At 48.2% G+C, this 19,310-nt stretch overlaps 1 protein-coding gene across 2 annotated transcripts; it reads right to left on the bottom strand.

Moving 5' to 3' along the window:
* Positions 1-2,051: 2,051 nt before the first annotated feature.
* Positions 2,052-18,775, bottom strand: LOC111068587 (adenylyl cyclase 78C). 2 transcript variants are annotated; one of them, XM_022358169.2, is made up of 23 exons: positions 18,657-18,775; positions 11,109-11,619; positions 10,707-11,043; positions 10,329-10,645; positions 10,094-10,241; positions 9,765-9,946; positions 9,472-9,673; positions 9,062-9,195; positions 8,905-8,994; positions 8,677-8,838; positions 7,775-7,911; positions 6,603-6,743; positions 5,950-6,532; positions 5,793-5,888; positions 5,590-5,729; positions 5,274-5,428; positions 4,404-5,206; positions 4,239-4,334; positions 3,988-4,168; positions 3,505-3,908; positions 3,212-3,440; positions 3,007-3,152; positions 2,052-2,929 (listed from the first exon to the last, which is right to left on the bottom strand). In XM_022358169.2, exons 1-23 carry the CDS (start codon positions 18,698-18,700, stop codon positions 2,816-2,818), a joined length of 5,352 nt encoding a protein of 1,783 aa, XP_022213861.2. In that variant the 5' UTR covers positions 18,701-18,775; the 3' UTR covers positions 2,052-2,815. The 2 variants fall into 2 exon arrangements, with proteins under 2 accessions (XP_022213861.2, XP_022213859.2); XM_022358167.2 differs by having other exon boundaries at positions 10,707-11,046.
* Between the last annotated feature and the right edge of the window lie 535 nt (positions 18,776-19,310).

A 19,310-nucleotide genomic window follows, 5' to 3' on the forward strand; every position in this document is an offset into this window, starting at 1 on the left:
ATCTTACGGGAACGCGCAGGAACGTCGCAACAAATAATCTACGTTCCCGTTAGGAACATGCGGCTCACACCACAAAGAGAGGGGAATTCACCACGATTTGAGAGCGAAAAATGTCAGTATTTTTTGTGCGCTAAATGGAGTTTGGCGGTTATTCTGAAAAGTATCTTAATATATTGGAATACATAAATTGGAAATTGATTAAATTTACTTATACCGATATACCCAAATATAGCTTATCTAATGCATAATATACCGTAAATATACCGAGAACTTGGCCCACTTAACAATGCTCTATTTAAATAGTTAAACACCCCTTGAAAATCAAAATATTCAGAAAAATATATAAAATTCCCTAAACGGCCACCTGCGAGCGAATGTCGAACAATTTTAGTATATTGTATTTATTGTATTGTATATGCACTATATTGTTTGCAGATCAAAACTCCGGTTAATTGTTGTTAAATGTTGTGTTCGTTCAAACGCTACGGTGCTGTATATCTTTTCGTCGTTAAAACGCTGCCCGGAGCCACTTGCAACTGTCGCCGCCGAAATAGAAACGGAATTTGAATGTAAAACGGCATGTGTTTGCTCTTCCCCTGTTCATTCATGTCCGCTGCCTATCTTTTGTCTTCTTCCAAATTTATGAATGAAATACACAGACGCACGCATACGCATACACGTTTATTTACATGCACGCACCTACATACACATAGATGTACCAGAAAACAAACACATGTTGCGCCCGGTGTCGGCGCCGCCAGCGGAAGCAAAAGTGCAGACAGGAAAAAGGTTCGGGTATATGATACTCGTAGAGTGCGCTGCTTTCGGTTGGATTTGACATCTCTTCCTATTGTCAGAAATATGCCCTAACGTTTCTGCTGTAGCGCACTTTAGGTGGGCGTTTTGGCTCGCAGACAGAGGAAGAGGAAGCGGCAAAACTACATTAAAAATGCACCAACAAGGCAGTGAAATGTGAAATTGACTCGCAGTCGTTCATTCATATGCAGCATATGGCTATTCTTCTTCCACTTCTTGAAAACCACACGCATCACAATAGAAAGAGAAAGAGAGAGGGAGGGAGGGGAGAGCATATCTTATCACAACACTGCCGCCAATAAGTGGAAGGGAAGAAGTGGTTTGGGTCAACATTTGTAATAGTTCCTTCTCTTGCTACCTCTCGTTCATGATGTTGTCTTGTGTGCATCCCCCTTCTACTCCTACCCCCTACTACTGTGTGTGCGTGCATTCAAATGACAATTTGAATAGGCTCATCATTTCGCTCAACGAAACGTAACCAACGTGGGAAGGAAGCAGAGGATGAGCAGCGCCAGCGATGAGGGCGCGGGCGAGGGCGACGGCGACGTCTGGCCAGGCAGCAGACAAGTGGAATTCGCTTTCGGCTCCAGCTGTCCATTTGCCCCGTTCCGCTCCGCTTCGTCCCTCCCATGGCCCTACTAGTGCAGCCAGACGCATCTGTGATAAAAATAGTATTTTGTGGCGGTTGCATTCATTTAAATGAATGGTTTCGGTTTCGGGTTTTCTATACATTTTTGGATGAGGTATTATGATTTTGAGCAGACAGATGTTTGTAATGCAGAAAGGAAGTGGACCGACCACACATGGAAACCAGATCAGACCACTATAGCTTCCATATCTGTATGTATGTAGCTACTCCCTATACTCCCTTTCTATAGGATTTTACATACATAAAACTGAAATCTGAAAATGAAATTTAATCAAAATCAAAACTATAGCTGCCATAGCAATTATGAAACGAAGAGCAAATCTTTTTAAGATAGAGATGGTTCCATGATGACTACATTTCATAGCCATCATATAAATAGTTCGATCTTCCGGGGTATTAATAGCTTCGGACGCTGTCTCGCTCGGCTCTTATCTCCCCCTCTGCATCACTATATTTATGGCCATGGCTGTGTGTGTTTTGGCCATTTGTCTGGCTTCCGTTATGATTACGGACCGGAGCCACATTTTGAATGGGAAAACTCAGTTTCCCTCCGCGAGCTTGGATCGCTTTAATTTATCACATTTATTTGTATTAACTTTTATTTAATTACAATATGGGGTGCATAAATTTTGTTTGGTACCATCGTGGGCTGATCATAACTCTACAATTTTATATGTTTTCAACTTGTAGGTTCTCCTCTCACTTATCTATGGCTTTTTAATAGGAAGTTTACACACAAATACACATAAAATATTATAGTACACGTGGGTTTTCCCTTAATCTATTTACATTTAAATTTCTCGGCTAAAAAGACACGAAAAAAAAAAACTGTGAAGAGATTTGTACAACAATTTGAACATGAGATTTTTCTATGGGATTTATGGGTTTTAAAATGGTCTACTAATGCTACAAAAATTAGCCTAAAATGGGTATTATGTTGTATATTTTGATGGAATTGAACAGGGTTAGTAGGATCATTGGCATCATTTGGTTGGGCATCTACATATCTTAAACTCTAGACTCTACCCTCTAGACATTGAAACACACACACAGAAAGTGGACAAGACACCCATCTTAAGTTTAACGACTAGAACTGTGCTGAGAGATAATGCAAGAAATTGTACATTCATTTTGATCTACGATTTCACGGATTGTGTTTTAAAAATTCTACTAAGTAGCCAGCCCAGCTAAGTGGCGGTTTCCATTAATTAACGCACACATACAGTCCAAAAATCAGCGAGCACAACTGTACTTTCAAGCATAAAAAAATCGTTCCAAAAATAAATTCGTCAGACAGTTTCTTCATTCGTTTCTGAGATCGACTTAGACCCAATTGCTGCGCGTCGTTGGCTATAACGCATCGTTGTGACTCTTCGATATGGTCGTTTCAATCTGATCGATACGTCGAAATGATGGCATATAGCTGGAACTGGCCTGGGTCACAATCGAATTGTTTGATGAACTCTGAAAGTGTTTTTTTTTTTTTGGGAAATTACAAAATACTCTCACAGGATTTATTTATTTTATTATATATTAGTCACCTTCTTCTGGCGATAGGAACGTCCTCGTACGCGCGTGGTATTGCGTCGCACGGGATTCACATGCGTCGACTTCTGGGACAGTCGAACCGAACTGAAGGTGCTGCCCCGATGACCGCGACGAATCTGCGGCGATGGTGTGCCAGTGGCTGAAACGCGAAAAAGTTAGGAATGGATTTAAGTGGGAAGTACTGTGGATGAAACGTACGTGTTCCGGCTATGGCTGTACTGCGCTTGCTCGCCTGAAGCATGCCAAAGACCACGGCACTGAAGGAGCCATGGTGCGAGGTCTGACGCTGAAGATTCGGTGTTTGGGCCAGGGGTATGCCCGCTGGCAGGCGTACAGGTGAAATCAGTTGGCTCTCCGTGATGCCCTTGGGATGCACATAGTAGGTGGTCATCATGCCCTTGCCCTTCACATTGACTTCACCGCGTTTCTGAGGGAGCATTAAAGTTACACCTCCAAGAAATGACCAAAGGGAAGAGTGTCGTCCTACGTACCACACAAGTATAGCCCCTGGAGCAGAGCAGTTCCGCTGTATTGGCCGACACCTGGACACGCCAGTTCTCGCCCGTGGAGTCCATGCGCGAGGCCACGTTCACCGTATTCCCCCAAATGTCGTAGACGGGCTTGCGCGCACCAATCACACCGCTGACCAGCGGACCACTGCAGATGCCAACGCGCAGCTGGAAGTTGTTGAAGGCATCGCCGTTGATCTCCTCCAGCTTCTGCTTCATGGCAAAGGCAAACTCCACCAGGTCACACACGCTATCCTCGGAGGTCTCGCCCCGGGCACGCAGACTCTCGTGATTGAGACCGGCGGCAGCCATGTAGGTGGCGCCCACTGTCTTGATTTTCTCCACAGAAGCGAAGCGCGGCTCCTCCAGCAATTCATCAAAGTCGCCTGCAAGCGAATGGTGGGACAGCACAGATTCCATTAGACAGAGGGCAGCGGGGGCAAAGCATTTAATCAATCAACTCACAGATAATCTCGTTCAGGATGCGTATGCAGGCCTTGCCATTGTCAATGTCCTCGGAGTAAAAGTCCTGGAAATTCGGAATGGAGGCGAACATGACTCCACACAGGTTGTGCATCTTCGAATAGAGCTCGTCCGTGTGCTCGTCGGATAGGTAGTAGGCGGCCACATGGTCCGGCAAAATGTTCTGCAAACCGGCAGTTAAATTAATGAGCCACAAAAGGTGCAGGCTGGCAGGCGGGTGGGTGGCATGTTACCTTAATTAATGTGTCATTAAGCGCACGATTAGATTTCATGTTGGTCAGTTCACGCTCCGCTTGTTCCTTCCATATAAAGTCCAGACGAGAGGTGACCTAAGGAATGGCAAACGGCAAATGGCATTAAGGAGAGGTGGCAAAGCAAATCTACTGGCCACTGCTTACCTCCACTAGTCGAGCATGATAGCAGACCATTATGAGGAACGAGATGAGCAGTATCAGCATCTGGACGCCCAGCGGCATGCCCAGCCTGGACAGGTCCCCCAGATTGAAGACGTCGCCCGTGCTGAACTTGAGCACAATCAGTGTGGTGTAGAAACCGACCATGCCCAGTGCCATCAGCGCCTTGACCAAATAGTAGAGCTTCAGGGCAGTCGCCAGCGACACGAGACAGAGCACCCACGTGAATACCAGATACTCGGGATGTGCGCACTCCCCCTCGATGTCGGTGGTTCTGGGCAGCCCATACAGATCCACGTAGCTGAAGTTGTTCAACGAGACACTGTGTCCGTTGTTGGTTAGCATGTAGGGACGATGCGACTGCTCGAATGACTCCAGCGGCTGTGTGAGGTTCAGGGCGCTGGCCAGGGTGCTCCTCATCAGCTCTTCGGTGGGGGCGTTCGTGATGTTCTCATTCATCAGCGCATCCACCAGGGAGGCAGCTGGGGTGGCTGCGCCCCCACTGCTGGGCGTGCTGATGGTGATGTTGTGATGAATGGTGGCCGACAGATAGACATTCAGCTTGTACTCCTTCTCCGCCACCGAGGAGGCATTCGAGGAGTAGAGGGTTCGTCGCAGCAGTCGCGTGTGCTCATCGGCGGTGCCAATGTACGTGGAGGAGGGGCACAGGACCAAGCCAATGGCACTGAGCATGCACATGGAGATGATCACACCGCAGATGAACAGCGTGCGACGCTGCCGCTGATGCACCAATTTGGCGGAGTTCACCTTCAGGAAGCGTGGCAGACCTATGCAAAAGGAAAGTTCATATAGCAAGGCAAAATGGGGCATCTACTATGGGGGGCTATGGCTCACCTGGAAACTCTTCGGCCATCACCAGGACACAGCAGAAGGTGAGGACCACAGTGCCAACCGACAGGCAAATAATGAGACGCGTGCACCGGGGAATGATGATGACCTGGCACAGTACCATAAATATCCAAATGACGAACACACACAGCATGTTGGAGCTGAACAGCAGCAGGATGGGGGGAGGGAGCAGCAGCAAAAGGCAGAAATCAATTAGCAACAGTTCATTAATTAAGAGTGCCCTGAACGGGGGACAGGGCCTATTGTTTGCTTTCCATTAGCCTGGAACACCCGTATATCCGTATACCCGCACCATACGCACCGGAACATATCCTCGCGCAGCTGACAGAACTTCTGCTCCTGGCATTTGTCCTTGAACTTCAGGGTCCAGGGATTCAGGTACTCCCTGCGGATCTCCTTATTCGAATTGATTTGGATATTCTGCTCTATGAACTCGTCGATCTATAAGCGGGGATTGTGAGGATAAGCGAAGGTAGAATGATTTTCGGTGGGCATAGTACGCACCTCCTCATCCAGAACTGTGACGGACACACGATGCTCCTGCTTGGCATCCACGAGTATGGAATCGGCACGGTTCAGACCCTCCTCGGGACTGTTTAGCTATGGAAACAGCAAAACGATTAGATAGATGCCCAGAGAGATGACAGAGATGTCTGCTCACATTCTTGAAGGGAATCTCGGGTATCCAATCGGTGGTGGACTCATCCTCGATTATGAGACCCTTGCCCTCGATTGCCTCCGCTAGGTTCTGGATACTGGCCACATTCCTGGGCCGCAGCTGCTGCTCCAGCGGCGCGGACATCATTGCCGTGGGTGAGGATACCGTGGACATACCGGACGGTGCCCCGGCCACACTGTTGGCCCCCGTGCCGGCCCCTGCACCGCCATTCCTCAGGCGGCGGCTGTCCATGGCCACGCCCTCGACCACGTTGGGCAGCGAATTGAGGGAAATGTTCTTCTTCTGCTGCTGCTGCAGCAGCTGCGAGGGCTGCTGGGCGGGCACCGCAATGGTGGCCGCGTACTCCAGGCTCCGTCCGTCGATGCTCGCCCCATCGCCGCCTAGCGTTGTGGTGCCACCGCCAATGCTGCCACTGCCGCTGGCTGATATGGATTTGGGCAGGGCGGGTGTCGGTACGGGCGTGGCCGTCGGCGTGGTGGAGCAGGCACCTGCCCCCGAAGTGGAGGCGGCAGCCACACTACCAGCCAGGTGGGCGCTGCTGCGCGTGCCAAAGCGGCGCTTGGGTCTGTGTGCGGAAGGCAAAGGAAAAGTGTTAATGCGTTAAGGGTTTAACAATTTAGCGGGCTCCAACTTACCGCAGTGGCTCTGTGCGCTTGATGAGGAAGGTCTTGACGTTCAGCATTTTCAGATGATTGTCCCGACTGCCGCCATTGCCCGGCTCCACCTCGTAAGAGTCATTGAGGCACTTGAGCGTCGCCTCCGAGATGTGAACGCGCCTGCAGAGTAGAGCAAGGAGGAGAGTGGAGTAGAGTGGAGGAGAGTGGAGTCGAGTGGAGTGGATTGGATGGGATGGGAGCGATTTCCAAATGTAGTTTGGCCAAAATTAAATTCAAATATTTGCATACGCTTTCAATGAAGGTGCGTGGTGATTTACCCCACACCCACCCCCCCTACAGCCATTCCTTCGCCAATTTTCTTTCTACTCAATTTTTCCTTTGTGTTTTTTGTGTGGGCGTGTGGCAACCTACCGCCTCCAATGGACTGTGTGTGTGCGCGCCCCTTATAATTGGGTCTGGTCTTGGGACTGGCTTTGGTTTTGGTTTGGTTCTGTAGTTCTGGCTCTGCTCTGTTCTGTTACTGGTTACTGGTTTCTGGTTACTGCCTGCCGCCTAGGCCACAATTACATCAAAGCATTTTGCATTAAATTGAGCTTTTCATTTGTGAGGCTTTTCATTTTCTGTTTCTGTTTCTGTTTCGGGCTTGCGGTTGCCTCGAATTTCCCTCTGGCCTCTGGCTTCTGGTTTTCACTGTGTGTTTCCATTCTATTATTTTGGTTTCTTGTGTCTAAACACGCCAAGCTTGCAAAATGGCTTACCAATTGTTCAAGGAGCCCAGCCCAGAGAGAGAAGCCAGAGGACCCGCAAATTGGCCAATTAAAACTGCGGCCAGACTTAGATTTGGCCAAGAGCGAGTAAGTTTTTCAGCCTTTTTTGGGAGTATAGTTTTTGGCTCAGCTTGCGGGGCAGCAACTGCAACTAAAGTTGGGCCAGTTTTGGCAAGTAATTTAATGAACAAACTGCCGATTTTGCTATGCTAATGAATGATATTCCTCTTTATACCGGACATACGTACGTGTATATCCACAGATGGTTATTCCTGTTTATTACGTTGATAATGTGTAATTCCCCAACATCCCCAAAAAGCTTTGAGCATAAATTTGTGGCCCAATTTCGATGGCAGCTCACGCAGATGTTTTGGCTTACGGTTGCCCGCAGCCACCCGCCAGAACGTGACTGGTTGTACTTACCCGGGTATGCCGCCGGATTCCATGTGATTTGCAATGATAACATCATTAGACCAGACGTCAAAATGCCATTTCTTGTTACCAAGAACGCCGCACATCACCGAACCGCTGTGGATGCCGATGCGCATGTTTAGGTCCACCTGCAATTGGAAGGCAAACGTCGTTCGGCTCTTAAAATATGCAAGACCATACACATGACCCACACAGGGCACTTAATACTCTTCTGTCAGTCAGTCAGTCAGTCAGTCGGTCAGTCAGTCTGTTGTGTTTGTCAATCATTTAGTCAGTCAATCGTGAGAATGGCGCAGCAATTAAGTCGCGACGACTACCAATTATGCGAATGCAGGCTGCATAAATCCCCGAGGGACGTGGTACTATATGACGGGCGGGCGGGGGATTCCCCAACGTTTTCTGCGGCAAACCAAATGGCAAATAAAAATCAATTAAATTTCTCTGTGTGGCACTTTGTCGTATGAAATTTTAACAGCTCTCGTTGTCGCAGCTTTGGCCGCCACGCCAGTTTTGCCTTTGCCCGTTTGCCATTGCCCCATTGCCCCATTGCCATTGCTCGTTTGCCTTTTGGTCTGTTGAGATTTGCATACAAATGAATTGTCAACACGTCCACAGCTCTGCTCGTGCCGCTGCTGCCGCTGCTCCTCTAGGCCAGGGTCGGAGACAGGATACGAGATTTTGCAGCAAAAATAAAACCAAAAAAAAAGCAGCTGAAATAACTGAAAAAAATGGCCATTAAATTTGTCAAAAAAACGTGTTGAAAATATGTCTGTGGACATTCTCAAAAATGTTTGCTGCATTCTCTGCTGCTCTCTCAACAAATTTAAATAAACTGGCTTCAAGGCTGCCCCCTCAACCCCCACCCGCCCACTTCATTATGGGGCCACACTTACGTGAGTGTGTATGCGCACATCCTTAATGGCCTTTATCATGTGCAGACCAGTTTCCACACTGCAAACAGCGTGATCCGGTCGCGTCTTCCAGTTGTCGCTCTCGAACTGCGACACACAGTAGTAACAATCGCCCAGCAGCTTCACACGCAGGCAGTGATTGTCCTGCAAAGTTCGCAAATTGTTCAATAAAGCAGCCCCCAAGCCCCCAGCCCCCAGCCCCCTACATACCTCTGCAATACGATCGAATCGGGCAAATAGGTCGTTTAATATTTTCACCAGCTGCTGGGCCGATGTCTTGCTGGCCAATTCGGTGAAACCCTGTGCCAAGTAAATTTAGATAATAAATATTTGAGACTCCTCCTGCCATGGCATCCATTGTACTTACCTTGATGTCGGCAAAGAGTATGCTCACATTGTCCATGGGATAGACGTACAATTTGTTGAACTGCGTCTCCACGGTGGGATCCGTGCCCTTGTACATTTCGCTGCGTATTTGGTTGTTCACAATGTTCGGGAGGACTGCAAAAGTGGGCAGGGATTAATTAATGGGACAGGCCACAAAATGCAATATAAACTCAAGCACCAAAGCACTCGACCCGCCGCGCCCCTGTTGAATTTACTGAGAATTACTTTTCAGTTCTATTTTAGGCTGTACTTAGGGTTCCCCGAACAAAGCTGAGAATATTCGTTTCTGAGCAAAATAAAATATAAACGAATCTCTGGTGTGAAATTTAAATATTCCACACAGACTTGCGTTCCAAATAAATCCTTTTGCAGCACTCTGTTTAAACTTACTTGAATCCAATAGCTTTTGGGTGCGCTGCAACTCCTTCTCGGACTCCTTCTTGTGCTCCATTGCCTTGTGGGTCTCGATGAAGGCCAAACGCTGTCCGCGATCCGTCAGATACTTGGTATACATGCCGGCCACATTGATGGCCGTGTACAGAATGAAATTGGCAAAGATCTGAAACAGAACGCAGTCCGCATTGGTGCTAGCCTGCAGGCACACCAAACACACGCACAAAAAGAGACACAACATGAGATGAGGAGGCCTGCGAAACGTTTGAGCGAACATTTTTGGCATTTACCTCGCCGTGCTGCAGCTTGATGATGGTAATTACGGCCAGGTGGCAGCTGGCGGTGATGGTGCCGCCCACCACGCACCATTTCAGGGGCAGCGGCAGCATCGCATACGGCACAAAGATGACGAACAGAATGTACCAGACCAGGTACTCGCGATCCGCAAAGCCCACACCCTGGCCAACGAATCCTGTGCAACAGAGTAGGGACAGAGTAGGGGAGAGATGGTTGTAAAACATTTATGACTACCGCCGTTCGAGGCACGACAAAGGATTAGTGATTTTGACTGCCTATGCAGGTGACGCGTGATTTACGACACGACCCTCAATCCACTCACCCTGGATGTTGAAGAGCACCCACGTGCAGACCGCGGCCCAGTGCAAATAATTGTTGGCAAAGCAGCGCCAGTAGCCCAGGAAACAGATGGCCATATTGGCAATTCCACAGCAGATGGACCAAGTGATTGCCGTGGCCATCGATTCGTACTGTAAAAGGATTTTTAATCAAAAAAAAAAAGAGCGGCAGCTCGGTCTAAGCTTTAGCCAAGGGTTGAATGTTAATGGTGAACCCACCGTTCCATCATCGTTCTGCAGGGGTCCCTGGCCCTGCTGCCGGCGACGCAGCATCCAGACGAGGGCCAGCACTATCTTCAGCACAAAGTCCACCACATTCACGATGATCAGTGACTTTTGCCGCTGGCGGTGCGTATACGTCAGATAGCTGCGCTCCAGGGAGCTCTGCTTGAAGGAGTTGGTCAGCGAGGGGCAGAGTATGCCCTTGACCACGTTGCCGCTCTTGAAGGCCGAGTATGTCTCGTTGTTCAGCGGCCGCTGGGGCCCCACACCACCAGCAATGCTCGATATGGAGGCACCCGATTCCAGTTCGTGATCTACAAGAGAATCAACTTTAATCAGGCCAAGTGCGACCTCTACGGTTCTCGCGTTGCTCACCAAAATTGCTGTTGCCAAAGATGCTGCAGCTTTCGGTGCGACGCTTGGGGCCATATGCTCGCTTCGCCTCCACAATCCGCACCGATTGCACGCGTAGTGGGGTCTGCTTGACCATGCCCCCCTTGGGGCCGCCGCCGCCGCCGCCTCCGGCGAGCATGGCCTGCTGCTTCTTGCGCAAATTGGACAAAATTGATGTGGTCGAGGCACGCAGCGAGGGTGGCAGGTCGCCATTGTCGTCCGTCTGGGCACCGTCGCCGGGCAGTCGTGGGATTTTGGACATGTCCGGTGGTGCCACCGATGCCATGGCTGCTGCTAGAGTGGCTATGGTTGCTGCATCCTGCTGTTTTCGGTTTTAGTTTCGCTTTTAATTAGTTCTAAGTGCGTAGGCACATATTGACTTACCTCCGAGGAGGATGTGGCTGCTGCTGCTGCTCCTCTGTCAGCTGCGGCTCCCACTTGTCCCACTGTTGTGGTGGGGGATGTTGCTGTGGCTGTGGCCGTAATCTGCTCATCATCCGTGGTTTGCGCTGCGGGATTACTTAGACCCGCGCCATCGCCATCTTCGTCGTCGTCGTCGTCATCGCCCTCCAGTTTTAGGTCGTCGATTTGTGCCAAGGCGATGGCGCCCTTGTTGGCGGCGCGTCGCAGCACCACCCTGTCCTCCTGCTCCTCTGGATCGGTGGTTGGTGGCGCCTTTTTCTCCAAATCCCCTTCCACTTCCATATCCGCCTCTTTCTTGTCCCCATCGGCAGAGCGTTGCGTGAGCTCTGGCGGGGCGGAATGTGTCAGAGTGTTGCTCTGCCGGCGCTGCTGCAGGGCGCACAAAGGTGTGGCGCTCAGCTGTCGCAGATGCACTTCATCCGACACCAGCTTGTCGTCATCCATGTTGGGCTGCTGCTCCTCCTCCGCGCTTCTGCAAGACATTAAAGGTGGGAATGGAGTTGCCCCTCAAGTTTAAATGTTCCCTTTGAAGTTCTGTGTCTGCATTTTAATGAGCGTAAACATTGCCCTTTCCCCCCCGTGGCACCGAAATCGGAAGTTGTGTGAATTGTAAATTAATTTGCCAAGCTCTGAGGAATGTCTAACGTCTCGGCCTGGGCCTGGGCCTGGGACTGGGTCTGGTTCTGGGGTGAATTCCGCCATAAGCCCTTGAATGCTTCTTTGATTTTATGGCTAGAAGAGGGAGCAATCAAATGTCCTTTGCTGTGGCGCTTTGACACTCCAAAAGTTGGTGAATCATTTCTTGGGAAGCGCTGAAGGGACTAGCCAATAAATTGTTGAGTGTTTTTAGCTTTACGTTTGCTTTACGATTGTGGCAGAGAATATTCAAATCTCTTGGTGACTCTTTTTTTATGCATTTCTAAAGAAAGAGCATTCCATGGTCTCTGTGCTCACTTTCTCGGTAGCTGTTGAATAATTTCTTGTTTATTTGTCTGTTGTTTTAGCTCGTGTTCCCCTCGCTCCCCCTGTCACACCGGATATGGTGCGTATGCTTTATAGCAGATTATTTGAACCTAAATTCCCGATGCGATGCCGCAGCGGAAACACACACACTCACACACAAAATGGCGCGGTAGCATGGCACGCGCGTTGATGTCGTTGTCATTATTCAAATTAGCATTTGGACACTTACATACACGACTGCACACACACGCACACTCGCACATAGCATTTGCCATGCCAGAATATAGCATACTTTTCAGGGCAAGCAGAAGGGAGCAGGCGGAGCCTACGAAAAGAACGAAACTACATTGAAGTCCAGCAGCAGGAACACGCCCCATAAATCGCAGTGAAACCTTAGCTATGTTTGAATATCTTTGAATACATATACAGGCATATACATACATATATATGGAGCATATCGATTGTGCCATTCCATTTTCCATTTAGTATTTATGCTTTAATTTAATTTTCTGCAATATTTTGGGCATTTTCTCATCAAATTGTACTTCATTTACTTTCGCTTTTGCTCGTTAGGCTTTCATTATGTGCCAGTTATTATCAAATTGATGTTAAATCTTATCTGCTCGGAAAAAGAGACGTGAGTTTATTTTTGGATTGTTTTGCGGGTGGGGAGGGAGGTGCGTGCAGTGCCAGACAGCGTGGATCAAATTTACTGTCCCACCCAATCAATGTGTAGGACCCTCACTGGCACTCACTCTCCACAGTTCTGTTCTCTCTCTCTCTCTCTCTCTCTGTTTGTGGTTATCGGCTAGCTTTATCTATTCACACTCGAACGTTTTATCAGTTATTATTTTGGCTATATAAAGGGAAAATGATGCATAATTCTACAACCCTTACAATGTTCTGATTAATGTTTAAACGAAGGGAGAAAATAGGCATCAAAATTACTGTTGCTGATGCAATTTATTTGTATATAATACAAATAAAATTCAAATGGAATATTCCCCAACAAATAATTTTCGCAACAATTGGGAACAACAGATCGCCGATCGCCGCAGTTCAGGTGAACAGTGAACGGTCTGACTGTGATTTTAGCACCTTTAAATGATTCAATCACCCAAGCGACACTTAGCAGCTCTCCAGCTGGGCGTATGGAGATGGATTTCTGTTTACACACCTGTAAGTTTGAGTCCAATAAAACGATAGATATCACATGCCTGGAGCCAAAGAGATCACGTTCCGTTTCATTGATTAACACATTGGCTGGCACACAGTGTTCGCCCACAGCTGGGCATTCGATTGGAGTGGACAAAGTTGCGGCATGGGTGTTGCGGCTTAAGTTATACCATGGGTGGATGAGTAAAAATCCCAGAGATAAACAGAGAAGCCACGACGCACACGAATCCGGTCGAAGCGAGTCGGGTTTATCGCCAGCAAAACGATGGGCGATGGATGGTACGAGATAAACTTCTAATATAATTATCGCCTATATAAATGTGTTGATAATGGCGCAACAATATTCAAAAAATAAAATCGATAAATCCAACGGGTACGGGGATGGGGCACTTCCCTCTCCCAGCATAGTTTTGCACTTGCACTTGCACAACTTTGCTCCGTTTTGAAATGTTTCACTTTGCCTTGCCTTGCCCTGTCGGAGCTGGGTTCTACGTCATCGTTTTGGTATATTATTAATGATGTCGTTTAGATCTATAAGCAATGCACATATGTTATGTCTGCTCAACTGGTTTTATTTTTCACTTCAGTGGCGCTTTTATTTCATACATATATATACATATATATATTTCGCGTCTTTCCCATTGAACTGGCGTTTGGCAACTAAGCGAAACTAAAATTGCCATCGTCTGGATATAATATGATACTCTGGAGCTTCATTTCGGGGCGCTGGGGGAGGGAGTTCGATTCTCTTCGTTCCTCTCTCTCTCTCTCTCTCTATCGCTCTCTCTGTGTGTGTCTCTGCCTCTCTGGGACGCTAAGTGAAATCAGTTTTGGTCAACATTGTTGCTGCTGATATGGTAATTGACGAGAGTTTTGGTTGCTTGACTGGCCCGGCAGCGATAATGACAGCGATAATGATGATGATGGGACCCTTCCACACGATAATCAACAATTGATGGCTTTATTTAAGCGGCATTCAGCAGGGAGGATTTGTGTGGGCTCTCCAAGGGACAGGGAGAACCGTTGTCAGCGGATAGCAGGACGGGGAGCAGGTATTTCTGTGCTGATCGCGCAACGAGATTTGTATCCTTTGCACAATTTGCCTGCTGGCAGCACGTGCAGTAGTTGTTGTATTTTATTTTATGCTTCCGATCCGATCCGTCACTGGTTTTACGAAATTTCAGGACTGTCAGGACTTTGCTGTGTTCGTTGGTCGCCCAGAGATATGAAATGTCAAAGGCATGTCTCTGCACTGCTGGCTTTTATTTATATAGACAGCCCTTTGGGGGGTTTAGTTTCAAGTCGCCAATCAGCTCACCCCCACCCCACTCCACCTACCCACTTTAGAGCACCCGGGGGGACCCAGCAACACAGGATGTGGAAGCAGAGGCGGAGACGGAGACGGAGGCGGCAGAGTGAGCCCTTTTTATGAGCTTTTGTTGGCTTGTTGAATTTATGGCCATAAGAAACTTGTTAAAGCACATTATTGGGTGTGTAACAAGTGTGGTGGTGTGCTGGAGGGGGTGTATCCGTATCCGTATCCGTATCCGTTTCTCTGGCTGTGTCTGTGTCTGCGTCTGCGTCTGCATGTGTGTGTGTGTGTACGCATCTGTGTCTGTGTCTGTGGCTTTGTTTGCTTTGTGTATTCTGCGACTTTCGAACCCAAGCGAGTCTTGGGGGAGAGGCTCAGAGAGCCAAGCAGCTGCTTAGCTAAGTAGATTAAAGTCATATTTACACGTACAAGTCTCTCACGTTACCCTCTCTCCTCTGTGTGTGTGTGTGTGTGGTTATGTTTGTGTTTGTGCTCTGCGTTAAGTGGCAGCAATTAACACTTGACATATTTATGCTTAACCCAGAGGGGGCACGAACGGGGGCGGGGTCGGGGCGGGGCGGGTGTACATTTTCCATGCATTATTGTCATGCCTCCAGAAGCAGAAACATCAGCGCTATAACTAACTACTTGCCAAGGCTAAAGCCATCGATATGGCAACCGATGGAAGCGATGACTCTCTCTCTCCCTCTCCCTCTCTCTCCCTCTCTGTCTCTCTGGGCAAGCTGCTTATTTTATTTATTAAGCGTTTAAGCCCTTGCAAGTGGGCGTGGGGTGTGCTGTGTGTTGTCATGGGCGTGGCCGTCAACACAGCTGGCAGGATGCGTTGCCATGACTGGGCTGCCTCTCCTGCGACGCGTGTGTAAATATATTTAGAGATAATTAGTGGAAGATGATTACCAAGGCTATGGCTATGCTACACATTCCTTGATTGATTGGGATCATAAAAATTAGCCCCAAAAACTATTCCCCCCCTCATAAGCACTGCTTATGGAATCATTGATAATTAATTTGCGGCACGAGGCCAGCAAGGACAAGGAGTGCCATCATCAAAAATGGATACCAGCAGCAGCAGCAGCAGCGGCAGCAGCAGGTGTCCCTTTAGCCCTCAAAAGGAAATCCAACAGCAGGAATCAACCCACAGCCAATGACAGTGCACTACTTGCTGGCCATAGCCATGAGTGTATACCGCCTGGTTATGGCCATGTCTATGGCTACTTCATTTAGCTAAGAGTTCAAGCACATAAAATGCCCCTCAAGCAGTCGCCTGGCTACCGTCTCCGCCGCAGGACCCACTTAATATCGCCCAACTTTTGTCTGTGTGTCTGTGGGATTTGGGTTAATGTTGTACACTGGTCAACATGGGTGTGCAATCCACAGAGACAGACACAGACACAGACACACAAAGAGTGAAAGAGTGAGAGCGCGCGCAACAAAGCAGAAAATAGAAAAAATTACTCAACGGCTCGGCACGGCTCTGTGGAGTGAAGAAACCCATAAAAAAACAAAAGGGACAATGCCAGAGAAGGGTGTCCCCAGCCCGTACCGCACCCACTGGACTGGAGTATGCAGGATCAATCAGAATGGGACTGGAACTGGAACTTTGGACTCTTAAAAATGCCATTATGTTCATAATGTGCTCGTGCTCGGCCTTGTTACGCCTTATTATGCACAAAATGCGCTTAGGCTGGACGAACGTCTCGTCTTTGATGTCCTTTTTCTCGCTCTCTTGCTGCTGCGGCTCAAATCAAAGCGTTTTATTTGACGGCTGCTTCTGATTTGGGTAAACACATCATCGCACGGCGGTGGCATGTCCGGTGTCCGGTGTGCGGGCTGGAACGAGCAATCAAAGTCTCTGTGGCAAAGAGCAGCCAAAGCGGAGGGCGAGCCCCACAAGCAAAAAATATAAAAGGCAATAAGCCGTTTAAGTGGCCACTTTTTAAAGCAGCAATCAAGTAGCCAAGTATTTCCCATCCGGCCAGCCACCAGCGTATTCGAAAGCCATTAAAATTGACAAATTGTGCGCCCGGACCCGGGACTCGCGCCGCAAAATCCTCCGCCTGATATGGTATTCGAAGAACATTTCACATTTACCAGGGAGATCTTAAAAGGAAATGCGAAATCAGCAGTCAGATTTGGCATGAGCATGGGCAGAGGCTTGGGAGTGTGTGTTCCTCATAAAAGTTGCCAGGACACGGCCATTTATGTTTGCGGCTAACTAATTAGCTTCCCCGCTGCATAGACGTAATTTCGGGCTGCAGCAAAAGTTTTCTGCCCCCCTTCAAAAGTCGCGAAATGTCTGCTGCTGCCGCCAGCTCCTGCCAGCTATGGCTTCACCTTTATGGGTGCACCTTTGAGTAGGCTATGAAGACTTTGATTAGACGTTTGCCAAAGTGGAGACATAACTGAAGCCAAGCATTGGATATTAATTAGCCTCTACAGTCACGAACGCCTGAATGTTTCTGTGCCAATTACGCCTTCAGTCTAAAGGAAACTTTAGTTATATTTCCAGCCACCCATAGCTGATGTTCTGCAAGGGTATTTACCGTTTCGGCGCCTCCAAAAGTCGCATTTATCTTGTCGCTTGTCATTAAAATTTCCCATTTTATGGGCCTGCGGAGATCCGCTTCACTTTTACCTAGTTTCTGTTGTCGCCTCACCTCTCTCTCTCTCTCTCTCTCTCTCCCAGTCTCTGTTTCTGATTTTGTCGCTTGTTGTTTACTTCAAGTAAAAAATTTGCATAGAAAGAAAAGAAAATTTGCATAATATTAAACAGACATTTCAAGTCTTTGCTGACAACTACAGCGGCTGGCTCCTGCTGCTCCTTCTTCAAAAAAAACCCCCCACTGAGCTGCATAAATGGTTCGAACAGGCCAAAAAGGTTGCTGCCAAAATTACATATATTAAAGCAGCCTGTGAGAGGTTTTCCTGGAATGCAGTTCGTCCAGTGATTCCATGATTCAACATTAAAGCGGCCCTCACATAAAGCCCTCACATAAAGCCCTCACCGACAAGTCGAGTTGATTGTCTTGTCTGTGCATTATTATGCAATTAAAAATGCATAATTCGATTAAGTCCCGAGCGGGCAGCACAGTCCTTTAGTCCTTTGCTGCAAGCACTTTTTATGGTTTAGATACCTGATGGGCAGCAAGGTCATATTGTATTTGTTGGAGTGTATGCTATAGGCCAAAGGATGGCTCATATAAAGGCGCATTCATAATAATTGTAGCCCCCAGCAATAGGAGAACAAATTCTTGGCAGCTTCCTTTGACTCATTCAAGGAGAGGTTTTCAGTTTTCCGGCTCTAGGAGAGTGTCCCCAAGTAGTGGGTATTCCCCAGTTGCAATGTCACCAATGTCGCACTTTAACTTGTTTTTTTTTTTTACTTATTGCTGCAAAGTGAATTGCCAGAGAGCACGTGGCGTATGCGCGATTTCCCAGGCCATTTGTATAGCCAACTTTTAGTTACCCATTAATTGGCCCGTGAATTCAGAGCACTTACGCGCTCGCTGGCTGCACACATTTCGATGCCCTTTAAAGGATTGCGTGAGTCCCTCAAGCGAGTCCATTGATCTCGGCGGGTGGGGGGTATATCGAGTAGCCTGAAATCGGAGTCGACGCGCAGATGGGTAGGGTAGGGTAGGGTGGGGAAACGGAGACAGCAGCTTTGTCAGACGCGTCGTCTGTTGGTTGCCATTTATAAAGCATAATTGAAATATGAGATTGAGCCCCCTCCCCGGCGCCTTTGTAGTGGCTGTTGTTGGTGTTTGCCGCCTTTTGTTGCCTTGGCTTTTCATGTGCCACAAAATGGCATTGTGTTCGATAACACATTGTGCCACGGCAGGGGGGAGGGGAGTTGTAGTCCCATTTAATTGATTATTGTCAATAGAAAAGTACGAAAACAAATACCAATTTCTCTCGCACAGATGGTAGATTTACTCTTTATTTTCTATTTATGCTGCAAGGGAATCCATTAGCCACAAGCTTCAAGAATGCATCCCCTTCAATCCACAACACTCAACCAAACTGTCAGCACTCACCTGAGGCAAATGCGTTCCTCTTCCTCCTCCAGTTCGACACTCATTGTGCTGCGTCTATTCGGTTGCTTTGGCTTTTACCTTTCCTTTTCCTGTTCCGTTCCGTTCCACCGCCACCTCCACCTCCAGCCTGCTTTTTGCGCTCCTCGTCAAGTGGGAGTTTTAACTGCCAGCAACAGAGGCAGGCGAGAGAATCCTAGAGGTTGACAGGAGGTTTTTGCCGCCCTTCACCTTCTGCCCGTTGTGCTTTAAGCCGCCTCAAAGCGTTTTAAGCTGTTGTCAATTTGCCTAATGCTGCCACCGAACGTGTGGCAGGAGGCGGTGGCTGGCTCCATTGGCGACAAATGTATGTGGCATGGCGCCGACATTCAGGGGAAGCCACTGCCAATCCGGAATCTGTAAACAGATAAGCAACAAATCGCATTTAGCATTCTACGCAATAAAGCTCGAGACTCTGCTCTTAAATTGCATGCAAAGAAATAGAGAGAAAAGCCCGCCGTGTCAGTGGCACTGCCACTCGCTTGTGTCTGCGTCTCCTGCTTCGTCTCCGTGCCAGCCATTCACATTTAACAATGGCAGTATATAATTTAATAAATAGTTGCAGTTGACAGATTTCAAGTGGATATGGCGACGACGGGGCCAGGGCAAGGACGAGGA

This window comes from Drosophila obscura, unplaced genomic scaffold (genome assembly GCF_018151105.1).
Source record: "Drosophila obscura isolate BZ-5 IFL unplaced genomic scaffold, ASM1815110v1 contig_1, whole genome shotgun sequence".
NCBI lineage: Eukaryota > Metazoa > Arthropoda > Insecta > Diptera > Drosophilidae > Drosophila > Drosophila obscura.